The following is a 21,010-nucleotide window of genomic DNA, read 5'->3' on the forward strand; positions in this document are numbered from 1 at the left end:
TCTCAGCTGATGTGGTAAGATTCAAATGTAAACTTTACAGTTTGACATTTATGACCAGCTGTTACCCACTATCACCCTGAATCTGTTTGCACTCTGTCCATAAATATTCAGTAATATGATCACCAGCATAGTTGGTGAAATGTAATATAATGGAATGTAAAATGTGACCGCAAATTTCTCACTGCATAAGTTTGTTAATAAAATAAACCATGTAATAAAGAGCAAGAGGCATTAATGAAAGATGCCAGCCAAAAGAGGTTTCAAGTACCCATAACTTGAAATAAATAGTTGATACTTATTTGTGTATCTAAAATATTTTGTATATGAGACTGAATAAAGATTAAGTTACAAGTACACCAGTGGAAAAAAATTTAGTGACCATGAAGATGATGAAGTTGTTGAAAAGCAGAACCTATTGAGAAAAAATAAAATGAAATGGAAATGTTAAACACAGTGAAGGAAAAGTATAATAATGAGAAACTGCCTCCCCTCATTCTCAAGGAATTAATAAAAATATTTGAATTGCAATGTGAAATAACGGAGCTAGCTAAAATGGAGAACTTTGGCAGGGAGTATTCAATATCACAATTATATACTCTTTTTGAAAGGATTTTTAATGTTTAAAGCATGATCAATATAGTTCTGTCTTAATGGGGATAGACTAGATCTTTTGCAAGGCTCACTCTTCTGATGACACCAAAAGAAAAAGGAGGAAAATCTGAGAAACCCTATTATCTAATGTTTTACTTAGTTATATCAGTCCCAGATTCCAGCTATTGCTTACTATATTTCAGTACACCACAAACACACACACACACACACACACACACACACACACACACACGCAACACACACACACACACAGCAGTCATGCCACAGAAACAACAGTGTGCAATCTATCTTACATCTGCTAGACTAGGGGTTGCTATGACAACACAGTATAAGATATATACTTTTTTCTAATTCTAAAATGGCTTCTCTGCTCTGTTTAGCTCAAAGCATTCTAAAAATAAGACATAATACAATAAGTAGCTTTATTACTCGAGAGATTTCCAAGAAGAAAATTTTATCCCAATCCATCTCTTTTTTTATAATTTTATTAAATCTTTAAAAATTTAATTTATTTTAAAATTATAATTGACATACAGTATTATATTAGTTTCAGGTGTACAACATAGTAATTCAACATTTACATACCTTACAAAGTGATCACAACAATAAGCCTAGTAGCCATCTGACAACATACAAAGTTATGGCGATATTATCACCTTTACTCCTTATGCCATAGATTACATCCTCATGACTTATTTTATAACAGGAAGCCAAACCTCTCTCTTATACTTCCTTTTTGCCCCTCTCTTCCAATTAAAAAAATGTCATCCATAAAACAGTGATCAACTCTGAGACAAAAAAGTAATGCTTAATACTTAAACCAGAGCAGTAACCAAAAGCCAAAAAGCAAAACTGCATCTGTAGACGTCATGGGAACTGGCAGTGATTTTTTAGTTCTTTGCATGGAAAGCAGTTATTAAAGTAAAATGGTGGTGCCAGGTGGCGTACCTCAGTGGTTGAGTGTCAACCTATGAACCAGGAGGTCACGGTTTGATTCCCAGTCAGGGCACATGCCCAGATTGCAGGCTCAATCAGGAGGCAGCTGATCTCTCTCCCTCTCATTTCCTCTCTGAAGTCAATAAAATATATTTAAGAAAAATAAAAAAATGGCGTGTTAAAATTGCTTTGACTACTCCCCCTTCCAACAAGTAGGTACAGGATCTTATTAAAAAGCAAACCCATCATAGAAAATGACTTTACAGTGCTAAGTAACTATTTATGCTGAATGAGAGATTACTACTGGTTTCAATTTTTATCTTTCCATTGTCATTTATTTCTAAAAAACAGTATCGTCATGGAGGAAATTGTCCTGGTAAATACTTGATACTGATTTTCAGCCCTGAAGTAAATAATAAATGACAGTGCATGATTTGATCTTTGGTTCTCTCTCTCTCTCTCTGTCTCTCTGTCTCTCTCTTTCTCTCTCTCTAGTCCTCACCTGAGGATATTTTCCATTGATTTTTAGAGAGAGAGTGCAAGAGAGAGGGAAAGATAGACAGAAGCATTGATGTGAGAGAAACACATTGATTAGTTGCCTCCTGCATGAGCCCTGACCAGGGCCCAGGTAGGGGGGTCTGCCGGCCTACGCTCTCTCCACTGAGCAAAACCGGCTAAGGCTCATCCTTGGTCCTCTTAATAAAGCTAAGTCATGTTGCTGAGTACCAAATACATCCCTAAAGTCCAGACAGGTTTGAAATAAGGTAAAGGCAAAAGAAAGAGTAGGGGAGTAAGGTGAAAGGAAGAGAATAAACAGATGAAAATGGTGGTAAGTGATAGGTGCCTCTGATAGGAGTAGAAAGTCATTTCCCGAGTAAAAATTGAGCTAGCAAAAAACAAAATTGTTGAGTACAATCAGAAAAAATATTAACTGATTTTTCCCCCTAAGAATTTGATTGTGAAGCAAGGTCACAATGTTACCAAGTTATATACCTACTCTAAACTTGTCAGATTAGGCATACTTACTTTTGCAGAATCTTATAGCAATGAGATTCTTATTAGTAAGTGACTAGGTACTCACAATGTTGATAAAATTATCTTCTTAGTAAATCTTTTCTAACAGGGCTGTGGTTTGTTTGATAATTAGCTACTGTAATATATTTTTCATTTAATTAGTTAGAACCTTGTCACCAAGAATGAGCCTGCCTTCGGTAGAAAAAGCACTCCGTGACCAGCCTCATCTTCCTACACCTCCCATATATGACTCACCCATCTGCGTAACAATAAAGCTTAATGTACTGTGAGAAGGCTTCAGAAAATCTATTTAAAATTTAAGAAGAATATTATATTCTGGTCCAAACAGGGGGGTGGAAGGATGACTGCTCTTTTGCTTTATCATTTATCACCTTTGATATGTCATAGACTATTTTGCTCCTTTAAAGGTAACATCGCAACTCATACTGAAATAAAGATTTCTCATCCAAATAGGAAAATCATTCATTTATTTGTGTTTATTTTTTAAAGACCAAAATATGCATTGCTGGATGAATGTACCAGTGCTGTCAGCATTGATGTTGAAGGAAAGATATTTCAGGCTGCAAAGGGGGCTGGAATTTCCTTGCTATCCATAACACACAGGCCTTCTCTTTGGTAAGTGTTTCCAATTTGTGAGAGATGATTTTTCCTTATATTTCTTAATGATTAGCTTGTCCACTATAAAGCATAGGACATTTCATCTACTTTATACCTCTATTTTTGTTAAGTTGACACTAGTAGTTTACATATCTCAAACCAAGCATTAATGTGCTATTTGGAAACTATCATCACATTCCAATAATCCTTAAAAGAAGTTATGAAATATTCATAATTTCATAGGCAATACTAATAAAGAATATACAAGAGTGGGGAAAAGTAGCTTTATGGTTGTATGTGAAACACAGAGTTTATTCTTTTGAGTTAATAAAACTATTATAATAATCATAACCTGCATGTGTTTTTCCACATGAACAACTATAAACCTACTTTTGTCCAACTCTGTATTTGCATAATTTTACATCATCTTTTTAGTTTGTTTTTCAAAACCCAGGAAAATGTCAAAGTTGATATTGCCCAAATGATTAACTCGAAGGAAACAGGAAAAAAAGTTTTTGCTTTGTTTTGTTTCAAGGAAAAAATGAATGAAAATGTTTTATAAATAATACCTCATATAATGAGATTTCCCATTTTTAAAAAATGATATTTTTACCATATATATATGAGGAGGAAGGGAGAGAAAGACAAACATCATTGTGACAGAGAAACATTGATCAGTTGCATTATGCTATCTTGTCATTCAGTTCCTTATTCAAGTAGCATAAAGAGGCATTGGAAAAAGCCATTTTTCTCAATCAAAGGAACAAATAGGTTGTTGTTTTGTTTTTGTTTAAATATATTTTTAATGATTTCAGAGAGGAAGGGAAAGGGAGAGAGAGAAACATTGATGATGGGGGAGAATCATTAATCGGCTGCCTCCTCTCACGCCCCTCACTGGGGATCCAGCCTACAACCCAGACATGTGCCTTGACCAGGAATTGAACCATGAACTCCTGGTTCATAGGTCAGTACTCATCCACTGACACACACCAGCAAGCAGTTGTTGTTTTTTTTAAGACTTTATTTTATAGAGCAGTTTTAGGTTCACAACAAAATTGAGAGGAAGGTACAAAAATGTTTCGTATACTTCCTGCCCCTATGCATGTATAACCTCCCCATTGTCAACCTCCCCCACCAGAGTGGTACACTTGTTATAACTGATGGACCTATATTGACACATCATTATCACCAAGTCTGTAGTTTATCTTACAGTTCATTCTTGTTGTACATTCTATGGGTTTGGACAAATTTATAATTACACTAGAGGACTGGTGCATGGATTCATACACCAGTGGGATCCCTTGGCCTGGCCTGCGCCCTCTTACAATCTGGGACCTCTTGGGGGATGTCAGACTGCCAGTTTCTACACAACCCCTGCAGACCAGGCAGAAGGACCCCACTGGTACACGAATCCATGCACCGGGCCTCTAATATACATATAAGATTTGGTTAATCTCTTCCCACCCTCAGCTCTTCCCCCTTCCATCTGAGATTCTTCAGTCTGTTCCATGTTTCCATGCATGTGCATTGAGTGTCTGCCCCCCTGGTGGTCAGTGCAGATCATAGCTACCGATCAAATGGTTGAACAGTCACTTAGGCTGTTATCTATATACTAGAGGCCCAATGCATGAAATTTGTGCAAGGGGCTCGGCCCTAGCAGCCGTGGCAGCTTGCCTCAGCCCTTGCAGCCCCAGCTTCATCCGGAAGGTCACCCAGAAGGACATCCGGAAGGTCATTTGGCTGTCTGGTCTAATTAGCATATTACACTTCTATTATCCTATCTAATAAAAGAGAAACATGGTAATTAGCGTACGACCGCTACCCTTCCCATTGGCTAATCAGGGTGATATGCAAATTAACTGCCAGCCAAGATGGCGGCCGGCAGCCAGGCAGCTTCAAGCTAACATGGGGCTTGCTTGCTTCAGTGACGGAGGACTCCAACATTCCCCGCCTGCCTTGCTGGCCTCTGAGCTTGCAGTTTAAGAAACATTGTAACAAATATAGAAGCTAAACAAAACCCCAGAAACCTGCTTTCAGCCCACCGGGATCTCAGAGCTAGAGTTATAAATTGTTTCAATTATAGAACCCAAACAAACCAGATACCTGCTTTCAGCAGCAGAGGCCTCAGAGCTGGAGCCAGAGCTAATGCTGGCCCAGAATAAAAAGAAAAAAGAAAAAAAGGAGCAGTTGGGAGCTTCAGTCACCCGCCAGACTGAAAACAGCCCTCAGCCCCTCACCCAGACTGGCCAGGCACCCGAGTGGGGACCCCCACCCTGAGGGTCTGTGACCAGCTGCAAACAGCCATCATCCCCTCATCCAGGCTGGCCAGGCACCCCAGTGGGGACCCCCACCCTGATCCAGGACACCCTTCAGGGCAAACCAGCCAGCCCCACCCATGCACCAGGCCTCTATCCTATATAGTAAAAGGGTAATATGCCTCCCAGCACCGGGATCAGTGGAGCCTAGAGGCCTCCCGGCACCGGGATCAGCGTGACAGGGGGCAGCGCCCAAACCCCCTGATCTCCCTGCAGCTCTGTGTGTGACAGGGGGCGGGGCCACAACCACCCTATCCGCCCTGCTCTGTTCGTGATAGGAGAAAACGCCCCAACCTCCTGATCAGCCCTGCTCTGTGCCTGATACGGGGGAGCTCCCCAACCCCCTGATCTCCCTGTGGCTCTGTGTGTGACAGGGTGCGGCGCCCCAACCCCCCCTCCCCACAGGCCCTGCTCTGTGTGTGACAGGGTAGAGCCATAACCTCCCCATTGGCCCTGCCCTGAGTGTGACAGTGGCGGCACCCCAACCCCCTGATTGGCCCTGCTCTGTGGGTGATAGAGGGCAGCGCCCCAAACTCCCCCCACCCCCCGCCACGGTCCCTGCTCTGTGTGTGATGGGGTAGAGCCATAACCTCCCCATTGGCCCTGCCCTGAGTGTGACAGTGGCGGCACCCCAACCCCCTGATCGGCTCTGCTCTGTGGGTGATAGAGGGCGGCGCCCCAACCCCCTGATCCACCCTGCTCTGTGTGTGACAGGGAGCAGTGCCCAAACTCCCCTATCGGCCCTACTCTGTGAGTGACAGGGGGGAGCTCCTCAACCCCCTGATGGGCCCTGCTCTGTGCGTGACAGGGGGGAGCTCCCCAACCCCCCTGATGGGCCCTGCTCATGCGTGACAGGGGAGAGCTACCCAACCCCCTGATCAACCCTGCTCTGTGCGTGACAGGGTACGGAGCCCCAATCCCCTGATGGGCCCTTCTCTGTGCGTGACAGGGGGCAGCGCCCCAACCCCCTGATTGGCCCTGCTCTGTGCATGACAGGGGGTGGTGCCGCAACCTCCCCATCAACCCTGCCTTGAGTGTGACAGGGGGTGGTGCCCCAACCCCCCAATCGGCCCTACCATGAGCGTCACTGAGGGTGGCATCGCAACCTCCTGATCCGCCCTGCTCTGTGCATGACATGGGGAGGCGCCCCAACTCCCCAATCGGCCCTGCTCTGAGCCCAACCAGGGGCTGCACCTAGGGATTGGGCCTGCCCTCTGCCACCCGGGAGCAGGCCTAAGCCAGCAGGGCGTTATCTCCCGAGGGGTCCCAGACTGTGAGAGGGCACAGGTTGGGCTGAGGGACCCCCTTCCCCCCCTCCCCGAGTGCACAAATTTTTGTGCACCGGGCCTCTAGTTATAGATATAAAAGCCTAATATGCAAAGTGTCTCCTCAGGAGTTTGACTGACCAGGAGTATGATTGCTTGCTATGATGTGCACTGACCACCAGGGGGCAGCGGGAAATGAAGGGATGCCCTGGCTGGCAGCCGGCAGCCAGGGAAGGGAGACCCCAGCTGGCAGCTGGCAGCCACTAGGGACCCTACCAGTGCACAAATTTCGTGCACTGGGCCTCTAGTATATATAGATGTCTCCACCATTATAGTATTATACAGAATATTTTCATTGCTCTAAAAATCCTCTGTGTTCTGCCTGTTCCTCCCTCCATTCCCCTACCTCTTAGAAACCACTGAGCTTTACTGTCTCCATAGTTTTGCCTTTTCTAGAATGTCATATAATTAGAATTGCACAGTTTGTAGCCTTGTCCATTTCTTGCTTTTGCTCAGTAATATTCATTTACATTTCCTCCATGTTTTTTCATGGCTAAATAGCTCTTCTTAGCACTTAATAGTACTCCATTGTTTGGATTTACACACTTTATCTATTCACCTACTGAAGGACATCTTGGTTGCTTCCAAATTTTGGCAATTATGAATAAAGTTGCTATGAACATTCATACGCAGGTTTTTGTGTGGTCAGTGTTAAAGAGTACAGTTGCTGGATTGTATGGTAAGAGTACGTTTATTGTTGTAAGAAACTGCGAAACTATCAGAGTGGCTGTACCATTTTGCATTCCCATTGTCAGTGAAATAGATTTCCTGTTGCTCCACAGCTCCATTAGCTCTTGGCATTGTCAGTGTTCTAGATTTTGGCCACTCTAACAGGTGTGTAGTGGACAAATAGTATTTTAAGCAAGTAACAAAATCCATAATTTTATACCTTTTAACAAGAAAAACATGTTTGGTTTTTTAAATATTTTTTATTGATTTCCTAGAATAAGGGAGAGGGAAAGAGAAATAGAAACATCAATGATGAAAGAGAATCATTGGTCAGCTGCCCCCGACTAGGGATCAAGCTCACAACCCAGGCATATGCCCTGAACGGGAATTATACCATGACATCCTGGTTCATAGGTTGATGCTCAACCACAGAGCCACGCCCGCTGGGAAAAAAAACACATTTTAATTGCAGCTACCCACACTATATTTATTCATGAAACTAAAATCATTTTAGCTCTGCTCTATGAATTAGTTTAGTCAATTTATGATTGAATATCATTTATGATTATTCGTTCTCCCTAGATGAAATTCTTATTTCCCTTGAAAAGATTTCAGAAGAGGGAAAAGATACATTATATTTTCCACCATAACAACAAATGGGTAATTTTTGTTTGTAGAGATTAAAATCAATACTAGTTTCGGAAGTGTTCAAAAATTAGAGAGGCTTATTAAATTATTTGGTTCCTGTATAGAATTACAGCTCTTTAATTACCACTTTCCTGTGCTTTATCCTATTTGTGCAGGAAGTCTGCCGATTATTACCCATGAGCCTCAGTTAATACAGTAGCTTCTTTTAAATTCCTCTAAGATAAACCCTGAAATATTATTTTAGCCTATAATCTGGAACACACTTTTGAAACTATATAGTTTCTTCCTTCCATGTAGAAATCAAATAATGTTGTAGGACTGGAATAATGAGCCAAATCTTTCTTATACATTGGAGATACAGGTTGCCCAAGATCTGAACTACCTACATCCTAAAATTGCTCCCTGTTGTGGATCCAAGGTTAGGAAGGCCCGAGAAAAGTTGAGAATGAAATTTTAAAAATGATATTTTTACCATTATTTCTCTTTCTTGTATGATAATCCTTCCTTTGCTTTTTCATTACTTTTATTTTAGCTCTCATCTTTTAATAGCAGCATTTTCACTTTTTTCCCTTTGACATAGAACTATATTGTTTACCATTTAATTTTTGTGAGGTCCCCACCTGTTGGGAGGTCAAAGTTTTGAAAACTAAAAAACCTAAATATAGCATGTGAAAAACCTCAAAAGTATGTGAAAAAGATCATTAATCCCCGCCACATGTTAACAAACATTTGAACTTCAACCTTCAGCTTGAGAGTGATTTTAGTCTTTTAGACATAGTTTAACCTAGCTTAGTTTCTCCATCTTCCATCATGTTAAAATCATCCAGCCAACGTGGGATGAAAATCAGTTAATGAATAGATTTTTAAAAATGTGCAATAACATACAATGGAATATTATTCAGCCATAAAAACTAATAAAGTACTAACATATGCTACAATTAGATGAACTTTGAAATCATTTTGTTAAGTAAAAGAAGCCAGTCACAAACAGGCACATATCATATGATTTTATGCATATGAAATGACCATTATAGGCATATCCATAAAAAGAAAGGAGATTGGTGATTGGCAGGGGCCGAGCAGAATGGGGAAGGTCCACTAATGGGTATGGGGTTTATTTGAGGGGAGTGGGGGGAGAAAATATTCTGGTTTTGGATAGTGGTGCTGGTTGCATGAGATTGTGCATATACTAAAAATCATTAATTTTACACTGTAAAGGAATGAACTTATGGTATATGAATCATAGCAATTAAAAAAACCATAAAAGCTACTAAAATAAGTCCACTGATCATAGTAAATAATGACAGATGAGACCCTAGAGGGGAATAAGAACTGAGAAAAACTATAAGGGAAAGACAGAAAAACTGAGGGCATGTAAGAACATGGGCCACTTCAGCACAGTGATAAAATTCAGTGGCTCAGCCATGTGAGGCCAACTCTGCCAGCAGTACTCCCCCAGGCAGCCCCACAGATCCCAGAGACTGGTGACCTAGCCTATTTGTAGGAGAGGATGGAGTGTCTGCTGGCTCATTAATAAAATCGTCTCTTTACTTCTCTAAAGTTCCTAAGTATGAACCTGAGCCACGAGAAAAGAGATTAAATTATATGGAGGCATAGATATAGCTTTAAAAGATTTATATCAAAAAGTTTGGTTTTTTAATGTTTAAAAATTTTAATTATTGAGAAATGTTTATGTAGAATAATGAATAATTCATTCTCAAAGGATTGTATATTAATGAATTGGAATCATATTTTCTTTTATCTTTCTTAGTTTTTTTCTGTATATAAACTTTAAAATGTTTACTTTTCCCCCCTCAGCATCCTTTCCTTATTCCCATTCTAAGTATGTTTTGATATTTATTCAGGAGCCATAGTAGGTTATAAAAATAAATTAAATAGATGCAACAGCATGTTGCAATTCATAACTATTCAGATATAAAATAAATTTAACATAAACAGTAGAATTTCCTAGCGATTAATGAGTTTTGGGGTAAAAAAAAAAAATCACAAAATTTAACCTCTTGAGGGATTCTTGAAAATCAAATGTAAAATAGGCATCTTACATAAAATTTACTTTTGGAAATCAATTAGAATGATAAATCTATAACTAAAATCGCTTTTCACAATTATTGCTAATAATATTATTTCACTTTGATTATACAGGAAATACCACACTCATTTATTACAGTTTGATGGTGAAGGAGGTTGGCGCTTTGAACAATTGAATACTGCAGTCCGTTTAACACTGAGTGAAGAAAAACAAAAACTAGAATCTCAGCTAGCTGGAATTCCCAAAATGCAGCAGAGACTCGATGAACTATGTAAAATTTTGGGTGAAGACTCAGTGCTGAAAACAATCAAAAATGAAGATAAAACATCATAATTTGTTTTGACATGTTTTAAGAGTTTATTTTTAGGTAAAGGCTCAGAGACACTCTGTTGTAAGTGCATGCATTGTGTTAAGCTAAGCACAGAGAAAAAAGCAGTAAGAAATATTTTGTAAGATTTTAGCATCAAGGAAAAATATGACCTGACTTTTCAGAAGAAAATAAGCAAATGCATTATGTAAGATTAGTCAACATGGCTTGTACTAATTCCTGGTGAAAACCTATTTCACCTGTAAAACAGGGTTTTCTAAGTGAATTAATGGTGAATACCCAATTTACTATGTGTATGTGATGTGCTTGAAGTCCTTAACAAATGTGGCAGGAATCTTCAGAACAGAACAACTTAAGAGCAGCATTTGGGTTGAAATCAGATGCATAAAATTAGAAGTTTGAATAACATTTCAGTCTATTTATGGTTATTAGGTTTAATAGCTACAATTCAGTTTCATCATTGCTAGTGGTCAATTAAATCTGTGCACAAAATAGCTGACAGTTTGATCAATAATTTGAATATGAAAAAACTCTTTTAATGGCAATGGCTAAAAGGAAGAAGCCTGGCTATCTATGTATACAATGCCATATTTTTAATTTTAGGTTATTATGAGTGTCTTAATGTGGGCACATACCAAATTAGTTTTCATGAAACTCTTACATATTTGTTAATCCGTTCTTTCATTTTAAAGAGAATTGCCAATACAGAAAAGGAGTTTCTAAGCGATGTTTGTCTCAGCCTGTTACTTTACTTGGCAGCATTATCTATCACAACTTCTGTTCAGAAATACTTAGTTCGTTTTTGTGCACAAAGGAGTCTACCACATTTTAAAAACAGCACTATAATAATAGAATATAGGAATCTAAATCATAGTAGTAATAGCATCCAATGGAATAACACTTTATAGTTTACAATTCTCACATCATTTTATTTTCATCCTGTGGCAATCTTTTGAGACAGATACTGTTTTTCTTAATTTGCTCTGAAAAAAATGAAAAACTTGCCCTAATTATGCATTTTATTTAGGAACAGATCCAGGGATCAAATGAAGTTCTCCTCATGCCCTGGTTCAGTGCTATTTCCACTTCTTATTATCCTTAAAATCTAACTGGGCTGTAATATCAATAAAAGTTAGATGAGATATGGGGGAAAAATAAATTTGGTAATGTTAACATTGTTATTTGATTATTGTTTACAATGTATGGAAATTAAGTCATTGGTCTGTGGTTTAAAATGAGCCAAGAAAGTTAGCAAATCTTTTAGCAACTATGCACTCATAATATTAAGTTACCTCCACAGACAGCAATCAGAAGGGGAATTAATTGTGTTGTAGGTAAAGTTAATATTTATTGAACATAATGAGAAAGAATCTGCGTAGGAATAGTCATAGGAAATAAATCTTATCTATTCATGTGCCCTCGAGTTTGAAGTACAAAAACCAGGCCTGCCATTTTCATCTTACTGTCTATACCACCATGTTGCTAGGCCAGGGGACAAAAAAAGGGGGGTAGTGATCAGCTGTTAGTGGTTTAGAATCTTATTTGCATATTTAGAGACAGGCCTAATAGTTGCTAAGTCAGTGATTCTCAGACTTTTCAGGCGTTAGGGTACCTGGAAGTCATTCTTGATTATTGAGGGAGAACATCATGACATTTTCAATTTCTGCCATGCTAACTAGGACACTTGAAATCATCAATAAATGTAACTACCTTATATGAAGGAATGCAATATAAAATCATAATCAGTACCTCTAACCTTTTCTTTTAGTATAGTTAGCTACTCATTTATTCACTTGTCAGTTAATACTACTTCTTTTATAAAAGCGAGGCAAGTATCAAAGGTTTAGGAATAAGCACAGAACCAAAATTTAAACTTAATAAAAATTACCCACTAACGATAATTTCTATGTTAGCAGTTATCCAGTTTATACTGCTTTGGGGGAAAATCTGAGGCAAGCATCCATAAGTTAACTTTTAAGGGAAAATGAAAAGTCCTCATTTGAAACATATGTATAATTTTCATGCCTTAATTTTCATAATTTGAAAAATAAAGGCTTTAGGACCCAATATATTATGTTTTAAAACTTTGAGCAAAATGCCAAAACAAATATTAGATTTGTAATTATGTAATATATCCTACCAATGAGCTGAAGTAAATAAGACTCATTTATATGTACAGGATTCAAGGATGTTTAAAATTTTGTACTAAAAATTACACACACTATAATTTAAATGTTAAAGTTGAACAGAAACATGTTTTCCATGAACTTTTTGTGCCTCTTTATTTTCTGAATTTTTTTCTAGGACCAATATCCTCTAATTTGGAGAGGAAAAATATCTGTGATTTGAATTTCTATTTATGTACTATATAACATATACCATATTTTACTATTCTTATATTTTATAAAAAATATGAACAAGATTAAGAAGCAAAATAACCATCTTTGAATATAACAAGGAATAGATGAGGAACGGAAAAAGAAAATATACTTTAATTTTCAAACTACTTTGAAACCATGTTATCTATTTTCCCAAACTATTGACTTCTTTGTTTGTTTGTTTGTTTGTTTTTGTTTGTTTGTTTGTCAGAGAAAGCTGCAAGCTTATGAAGCTTGATTCTTAATGTGCACTTTGGTTAATTTTTAAACTTGGAAAATAACTTGCATTTGGTGAAAATGTTGCATTCTATTTCTACAGCATGTAGTGTTATGCCAAGCATGAGTTTAAAATAGTATGTGTTCTTGCAAACAAGATATTGTGTAAAAATCCCTTCCCAGTAATCTCAAGGAGAATGATATATCTTGAAATTCAACCCAAGTTTACATTTGTTTACAATGGGAATGGTTTTCCCTTGATAGTAATTTGGTTTTTGTGTCAAATTTTGCTCTGCCAGTGAAGGTAAAAAATGAACATTAGTTTTTTATTTGTGACTTTGGTTCCAAGTATGATTCCATATTTGGCAATAAGAATTTGTTAAGACCTGGAATAGTTTTTAATTCCATAAGCCTAGAAAACTTGGTTACACATTCGAACCCAAATCCAGAGAATGTTACATACTTCTGATGTGTGCAGAAAATGGTCATGATTATTAAACCATTGATGGAAAGAGATGCCTTTGATACTTTATGAGCAAGATTTATCCACATGTGGAAGTGTAAGGTCCTTTCACCTAACCCAGGGTATTTACATTTCTGCTGATGCACATTTAGGAATGTCCAGTATGTTCTAGAGTTGGACGTGTGCTATTTGCCACATGAGAATTTTCAGGTGGGTGTATAAAATATTTTTATTAAAAACAAATCCCTTCTTCATTGTTGGTGTCTCCTGATGACTAAATATAAAACTGCTTTACAGTTTTTAATCTGAAATTTTCAAAACCAGTTATCTATGCTTATCGGCAGGGGTTGTGTTAATGAAAGCACATGAGAAAAAATGTCCTTAATGGTAAAAATCACTACGTAGCTAAACTAGAATGTGTCTGGGTGTGAATGCATTATAATATAGTCTCTGTCCCATGTGCAGTTCCTTAAGCTCAACATTCCTTGTGAATTTCTTAAGCTTCATGAAAAAAACAACCTTGATTAATCAAAGGAATTCCAGGGGTTGAAAATGCCCTATTTCTGTATTTTAAGTGACTCTGTCAGGTATCTGTCTCCATACACCTCAGTTACAAGTTGAATATTGTACAACCTTATGTAGGACTTTGCACAATAGTCACCAAGGATTTGCTTAAATATTTATTTTCTTTATTAATTCAACACACATTTATTAAGTGTCAACCTATGCCAGTCACTGTGCTAGGATCTAGGAATAAATAAAATATGTTCCCTGTCCCAAGAAGCTTACAGTGAAAATTAGGAAAATGAGCACCCTCAGAGAAAAAAGCCAATAGCTACTAATCTATTATTTACCAAGAAAGAAGGCACAAAGCATTGTATATACAATGAGAGGAAAGTCGAGACAGAAAGGCTAAGTAATTCATCCAACCTCATACAGCCACAAAGCTATAGAGCTGAAATTTGAACCTAATAATATTTGGTTACAAAGCCTATGGAACTCCCCATCACCTTCCTTTTAATTAGTTTAGGTCAGTTTCATTATTTGTTTTTAACCCTAAAATTGTAAGTATATTTTTAACTGGTTCAAACTTTCTGGTTAACCAAACAAATGCATTTTTTTCATCTAAAAGAAATTTATCTGGACATTACACAAATTGTATTTTTCATTGTTTTTATTATAAATGATGGAAGCAGTCCTATAAGAGGAAGACAAAAAGCAAATTTTAACATGTTTTGAGGAAAAAATGTCCAGACTGGTTAACATTCATTCAGTAAATATTTACTAACATTTTCAAGATCACCAGTTATTGTGCTCGGGACTCAGAAGTGAATAAGGCAGACCTGGTCTCAGCCTCATGAAACATTTTAGTACATCAATACCAAATAATCATATTCCTATTAGATTTTGCGGTGCCATCTAAATGACATATTTGTTATGTAGTATCTTCTCAATTCTTGTATTTCCTGCCTTAGACCACTCTGGTGCAACATTCAAGCAATAAGCAGGGTTCCTTGATTACACACTTAAAGGCTTCATAATTCTCATGCTCCTCAACTTGGTCTAAATTATAGGTCCAATAAAATCAGTCTTTAGGACTGTATCATCCTTCACCAGTAGGTGCTCCCATACATTAGCATATTATCTTAAAACCTGAGAAACATTCATTAGCGTCTCAAGTTCAGATTGCATAAAGTGAGCCAGTTTTGTACAATGAAAAGTATCTCTCTTGTGTTAACACAAAATGCAGGTATCTATAGTAGGAAAGCTCTCAAAAGCAAGAAAATTTTTTAAATCAATACAAAAGTGAATACACAAGGCTTCCAAAATTAAACATATTTAAAGTTATGTGCTCTCTCTCAGTACTTGTGACCCAGTGTAGAAGATAAGGTGATTAATTATTCACCTTGTGTGTTTTTATGAGCTTTAATACCTATAAAATAGAATATGCAGTAATGAGGCAATGAAATAAACACTAAACATTTACTTGTTTATATTATTTAATTATAGTTATTTTAATCCATATAAATAGGAGGCAAGCTTACTAGTATATATCAAATATTTAATTTTCATATGTTGAATACATTAAATTTAATAATTAATATGTATTGGGCCTAGACATTATGTAAATGTATAAAATTAGAAAATCTTACACTAGAAAAATGTCTCAGGACTCACATAAAGATGAGGCAGAAAGGTCCTATGATCAGATGGCATTTTATTGGGAAGATAATATAGGGTGTTCCCAAAAAATATATACACACTTTAACAGCTGATAGCTCAATTTTTTAAATGAAGTGCATTTTAATAAGCACTGCCTTTATAATTATTCAAAGTGTGTGTATACATTTTGGGGGGACACCCTATATAATGGGATCTTTTGCAACATGCAGATAATGATCATTCAAGAGTGATGAAGACTGATGAAGTGAGTGTCAAAGTCCCCTTGGTTAGACGAGCTTATTACTTAATATGGGACAAGTTTCAAGGATACATATAGGTGGGGTTTAGAGAAATGAGGTTAATGTAGATCCAAGCAGATACATATTTTCCTGCAACCTAACACACACTCACACATGCACATACAACTTCTTAGAAGTTTAATACAAAAGTAACATAACAATTTTGAGAAATTAACTGAATTTTTTTATTGATAAACATATTAAATTTACCCTCCGAACCATCTTCAAGTGTATGCTTCATCAGTGTTGAGTACACTCACGCTGTTGTAAAACAGATCTCTAGGAGTTTTTCATCTTACAAATCTGAAACTCTATACCCATTAAACAGGCTCCCTACTTCCCTCTCCTCCACCCCTGGTAAACACTATTCTATGTTCTGTTTCTATTAATTTAACCACATTGGCTACCTCATCCTAGTGGAATCACACAGAATTTGGTGTGTGTGTGTGTGTGTGTGTGTGTGTGTGTGTGTGTGTGACTGGCTCATTTCACTTAGCATAATGTCTTCAACATTCATCCATATTGTGGCATATGATAAGATTTTCTTCATTTTTTAGGCTGAATAATATTTAATTGTACATATATACCACATTTTGCTTGTCTTTTCTTGTGTTGATAGAATGGGTTGCTCCCACCTTTTGGCTATTATAAATGGTGCTGCTATGGACATGGACATACAAATATCTCTTTAAGACCCTGCTTTCAATGCTTTGGGATATATACTCAGAAGTGGGGCAGCTGGATCATATGCTAGTTCCATTTTTAGTATTTTTGAGGACCCTCCCTACTCTTTTCCATAGAGATTGCACCATTTTACAATCCCACCAACCGTGCATAGAGTTCCAATTTCTCTTCATCCTCACCAACATGCTATTTCATATAGTAGCCATCCTAATCAGTGTGAGGTGGTATGACATTTTAATTTTGATTTGCATTTCTCTGATGATTAGTGATGTTGAGCATCTTTTCATATGCTTGCTGGCCATTTGCATATCTTATTTGGAGAAAGGTCTAGTCAAGTTCCTTGCCTGGGATAATTTTTTTTAATTAAAACTTTTTCTTAAGGCCCACTACGAGATGGCTTCAATCTGTTTCCTCTGCTTCCAAAAAGCTGCTTCCCCCTACCTGCCTTTCGCCTCTCTGCTCCTCATTCCCTTGGCTGTATATGGCAGGTGTCCCCTTTTACTTTTTTTCTTTTCATTTTGTTTTCTCAGTCAGAAATGTCTTTGTCATATTCATCTATCAAAACCCTATCTAGCTTTAAGAATGTTCTAAATTCTTTCTAGTTACATACGTTTTCTTCATTTATGCTTACACAGCACTTTATTTGAAACACTATCATTAGCATCTCTCGCTACCTTTTATTACTCACTAGAGGCCCAGTGCACAAATTTGTGCACAAGTGGGGCCCCTCCCGGCCGATCAGGGCCATCTTGCCCAGTCACCATTGGGGCTGGCCTGGGAGAGGGACCTAGGGAGTTTGGCCAGCCGTGAGAGGTTGGCTGTGGGAGCGCACTATCCACCAGGGGGCAGCTATGAGCGTCTGCCCCGTGGTGGTCAGTGAGCATCGTAGTTATCAGCCAGTCATCCAGTCATAACTGTCGCTTAGGCTATATATATTATATATAGATTTGTGTACCTATTTTCTCCATTCATTCATTTATTTATTCATTGCCGGGGTCCAACCCCAGCAGGTCCAGGGGTCCCCAAAGGTGTGGATGGAGTCGGCGAAGAAGGAATGACACAGAGACAGCGTTCAGTTGATCAGCAGCCTAGCCAGGATCTCTAGCCAGGATCTCCAGCCAAGTTCTGGTCTGGATCTCCAGCGAAGTTCTGGTTTGGATCTGCAGCCAGGTTCTGTGTCCATGTTGTCTTGCTAGGTTCTCCAGCCAGGTTCTGTAGCCATGTTCCCTCGCTAGGTTCTCCAGCCAGGTTCTGTCCAGGTTCTCCAGCCAGGTTCAGTCACCAGGTTCTAGTCAGGTTCTCTTGCCAATTTCTGTAGTCAGGTTCAGTCCAGGATCTTTTGCCATGTTCTCTCCAGCGACGTTCTTCTGTCTGTAGGTTCTGTGTAGGTTCTGTGTTCTTAGTTCTGTGTTCTAAGCTCTGTATTCTAAGTTCTGACTCTTGCTGTCTTGTTACATCTGTATTTATACCAGTTGATTCAATCCTATCAATCTCTATTCCAAAGGTTAGGGCGTTTCTTATCTCCATTCCAGGGAGTAAAGATTATGTAGCTTAAGCATGATTGTTCATAGTTAAAGTGATTAATTACCCGCCTGGCACTTAGTTAAGAGGTTTTATTCCCTCCCTAACTTCAGGGGGAAAACCCTACCTTGGGAAACAACCTTTCTCAGAGACCTTGGTTAAAACACATAGTGCCAAGAAGGTGAGCAAACATATTAAGAACAGTATGCCATATATGCCGGTCCCTTGAAACAGCAAGCATGGACCGGCTCCCGGCAATTCATTTGTCACATAATCATCTCAGGCTATTCAAATAAAAGACCCCCCTTAACCACTCCCCCTCTATCACATCCATCAGTTTTAGTTATGCAACTTATTATTTCTCCACTTATTCACTTATTAGTTGATTCTCTCTGCCTATGACCCTTGCCCTTCTTATGCTATAAACCCTATGGGCCAGGATTCTTGCTTATCTTATTTACTGCAGTATTCACAGCACCTAGAATAATGCATAACTAATGGGGACCCTTAAAGAGTATTTGTTCAGCCAAGCTGGTGTGGCTCAGTGGTTGAGCATTGACCTATGAACCAGGAGGTCACAATTCGATTCCCGGTTAGGGCACATGCCCAGGTTTCAGGCTCTGTCCTCAGCAGAGGTCGTGCAGGAGGTAGCTGATTGGTGATTCTCTCATCATTGATGTTTCTATCTCTCTCTCCCTCTCCCTTTCTCTCTGAAATCAATAAAAACATATTTATGGGTGGGGGGAATATTTGTTCAATAGGTGCATAAATGAGTGAGTGAATAAATGAAGAAAATAGAAAAAAAAGAAAAAGTATATGAATGAAAATGAACTTATGAGAATGAATGAAATCACCAAGGGAGAGATGTAAAAAGTGCACCCTCTCCTTCATATCCTTGTTATTAAAGGCACACTGAAGTACAGCTTTATTTTTTTTTTCTTTTCTGCTGAAAGAAAAATTGAACATCTTGAAAATTTCATACTATTTCCTCCATTCACTCTTTTTCCCTCCTCTCCAAAACAAGTTAGGAAGTAATACATTTGCTTACTCCTCCCAACAGGATGCTGATTATAAACGTTTTGGAAACATTTCTTCTAATTCGTTGATTCAGTAGAAATTAGATATCACATTGACTGTCCACCTGGCCACATGTTTTCTCTCTCTGATATCCCAAATGTATATATACATCCTTCCTTTTCCTGCTTCTCTGGGTCGTTCTCAACTCTCCTGAAGTCACGTAGAACAGGCCCAGTAATTCAAAGATCTTATACCTTCATTTTTATCCATCTCAATGACCGTAAAGTAGTCTTTTCTCAAATGAGAGTCATCAATAGATTTTTTACAGTCTTTCATGTTTATACAAAATTCAATACCAATAGCATAACCCTAACCTAATAACCACTGGAGACCTTCCTGCCCATGAGAACAAAAGGATCATTTCAAAGCAGAAAGCAGCCCAGCCAGCATGGCTCAGTGGTTGAGCCTCGATCTGTAAACCAGGAGGTCACAGTTTGATTCCCTGTTCGGTTCCCAGACAGGGCACATGCCCAGGTTTCAGCCTCAATCCCCAGTATGGGGTGTGCAGGAGGCAGCCAACCAATGATTCTCTTTCATCATTGATGTTTCTATCTCTCGCTCCCTCTTCCTTCCTTTCTGAAATCAATAAATAAATTTTTTAAAAAAGCAGAAAACAAATTTCAACTCCAGCCCATATCAGAGCCTGTTAGAATGCAGCACCTCTTCTCGCCTACCACATGCCAGACGTGTAGGCTCTGTTGAGTAGCGATCATACACACAGGCTCTGGAGAAAGACTCCTGGATTGAGTCCTGCCTCTGCCATCTCCCTGAGACCATGTTACTTAATGTCTCCATGCTTCGGGTTTCTCATTTTTAAAGTAATGGTAATCATAGAGTGGTGGTGAGAATTAAATGTATTCATATTTACGAAGTGCTTCGGAGCAATCTCACCGTATGTTTATAGTTATTATCATTTACACATATATCGGTATGAGTTATTTAAATAAAATCTAATCACCGCCTCTTAGGAAATGGTTGTTTTTAATTGGGTCAAGGGAGAGGGAGGAATAATTTAGGGGGAAGGAATGGTCCTTTCTTTTGGGTTGACAGACCCCAAGTGTGAGTGGCTAAAAGACAACTAGCTCAGGGTCTGATGCATAGTAGTTACTCAATATATGTTTGTGGAATAAATGACTGAATAAATAAAGAAATAAAGGTGGTATTAGCAGGAGAAAGGGAGATAAACACATGCCAAAAATTAAACTGCTTTCTTAGCAATTTTGCCGAGTGTCCAGATGCTAGTCCGCATGTCACTGAAACTGTATGAGCTTGCTGTCTTATGTATAAACCAATATATCAACAAAGCCGAAACACACATATCCTTCTCAATGTATTTTCTCCAGTCCCAAATCTGCCAGGGCCCGTGCTCAATTAGAGTGTGTCCACTTCATGCTTACCTTTTCCTACACAACGCAAAGGGGAAAAGGACCTGCGGAAAAGAAAAGGATTTGGAGAAAAAAGACAATGAAGCAAAAAATAATAAGAGGGAAGAGGAAATGGTAATATGTGACTGTGTTTGCAGTGACAGCAGAAAGTATACTGGCAGGGAGAGGGGTAGAGTAATTCTGGAGACTTAAGACCACCATGCTGCCTTCCTCCTCCTCTCCCTTCCCTTCTCAGGTGAATTTCCATATTCCCAGGGAACTCTAGGACAGGTGCCTCCTGAACATTGTCTTTCTTCACCATGAAGATAG

At 38.4% G+C, this 21,010-nt stretch overlaps 1 protein-coding gene and 1 long non-coding RNA gene across 2 annotated transcripts in view; one reads left to right on the forward strand and one right to left on the reverse strand.

Annotated features, from left to right (window-relative positions):
* ABCD2 (ATP binding cassette subfamily D member 2) overlaps positions 1 to 13,826 on the forward strand; it is a 53,543-nt gene extending 39,717 nt beyond the window's left edge. Inside the window, exons 9-10 of the mRNA XM_036301259.1 lie at positions 3,073 to 3,198; positions 10,301 to 13,826. Coding sequence (XP_036157152.1) covers positions 3,073 to 3,198; positions 10,301 to 10,520 — 346 coding nt within the window. The 3' untranslated portion in view covers positions 10,521 to 13,826. The remainder of the gene's footprint in view (positions 1 to 3,072; positions 3,199 to 10,300) is intronic.
* The window catches only part of LOC118651762, a 29,461-nt gene continuing 18,816 nt past the window's right edge, over positions 10,366 to 21,010 (reverse strand). Inside the window, exon 4 of the long non-coding RNA XR_004966339.1 lies at positions 10,366 to 10,484. This is a non-coding gene — a long non-coding RNA (uncharacterized LOC118651762). The remainder of the gene's footprint in view (positions 10,485 to 21,010) is intronic.

This window comes from Myotis myotis, unplaced genomic scaffold (assembly GCF_014108235.1).
Source record: "Myotis myotis isolate mMyoMyo1 unplaced genomic scaffold, mMyoMyo1.p scaffold_m19_p_3, whole genome shotgun sequence".
NCBI classification, from domain to species: domain Eukaryota; kingdom Metazoa; phylum Chordata; class Mammalia; order Chiroptera; family Vespertilionidae; genus Myotis; species Myotis myotis.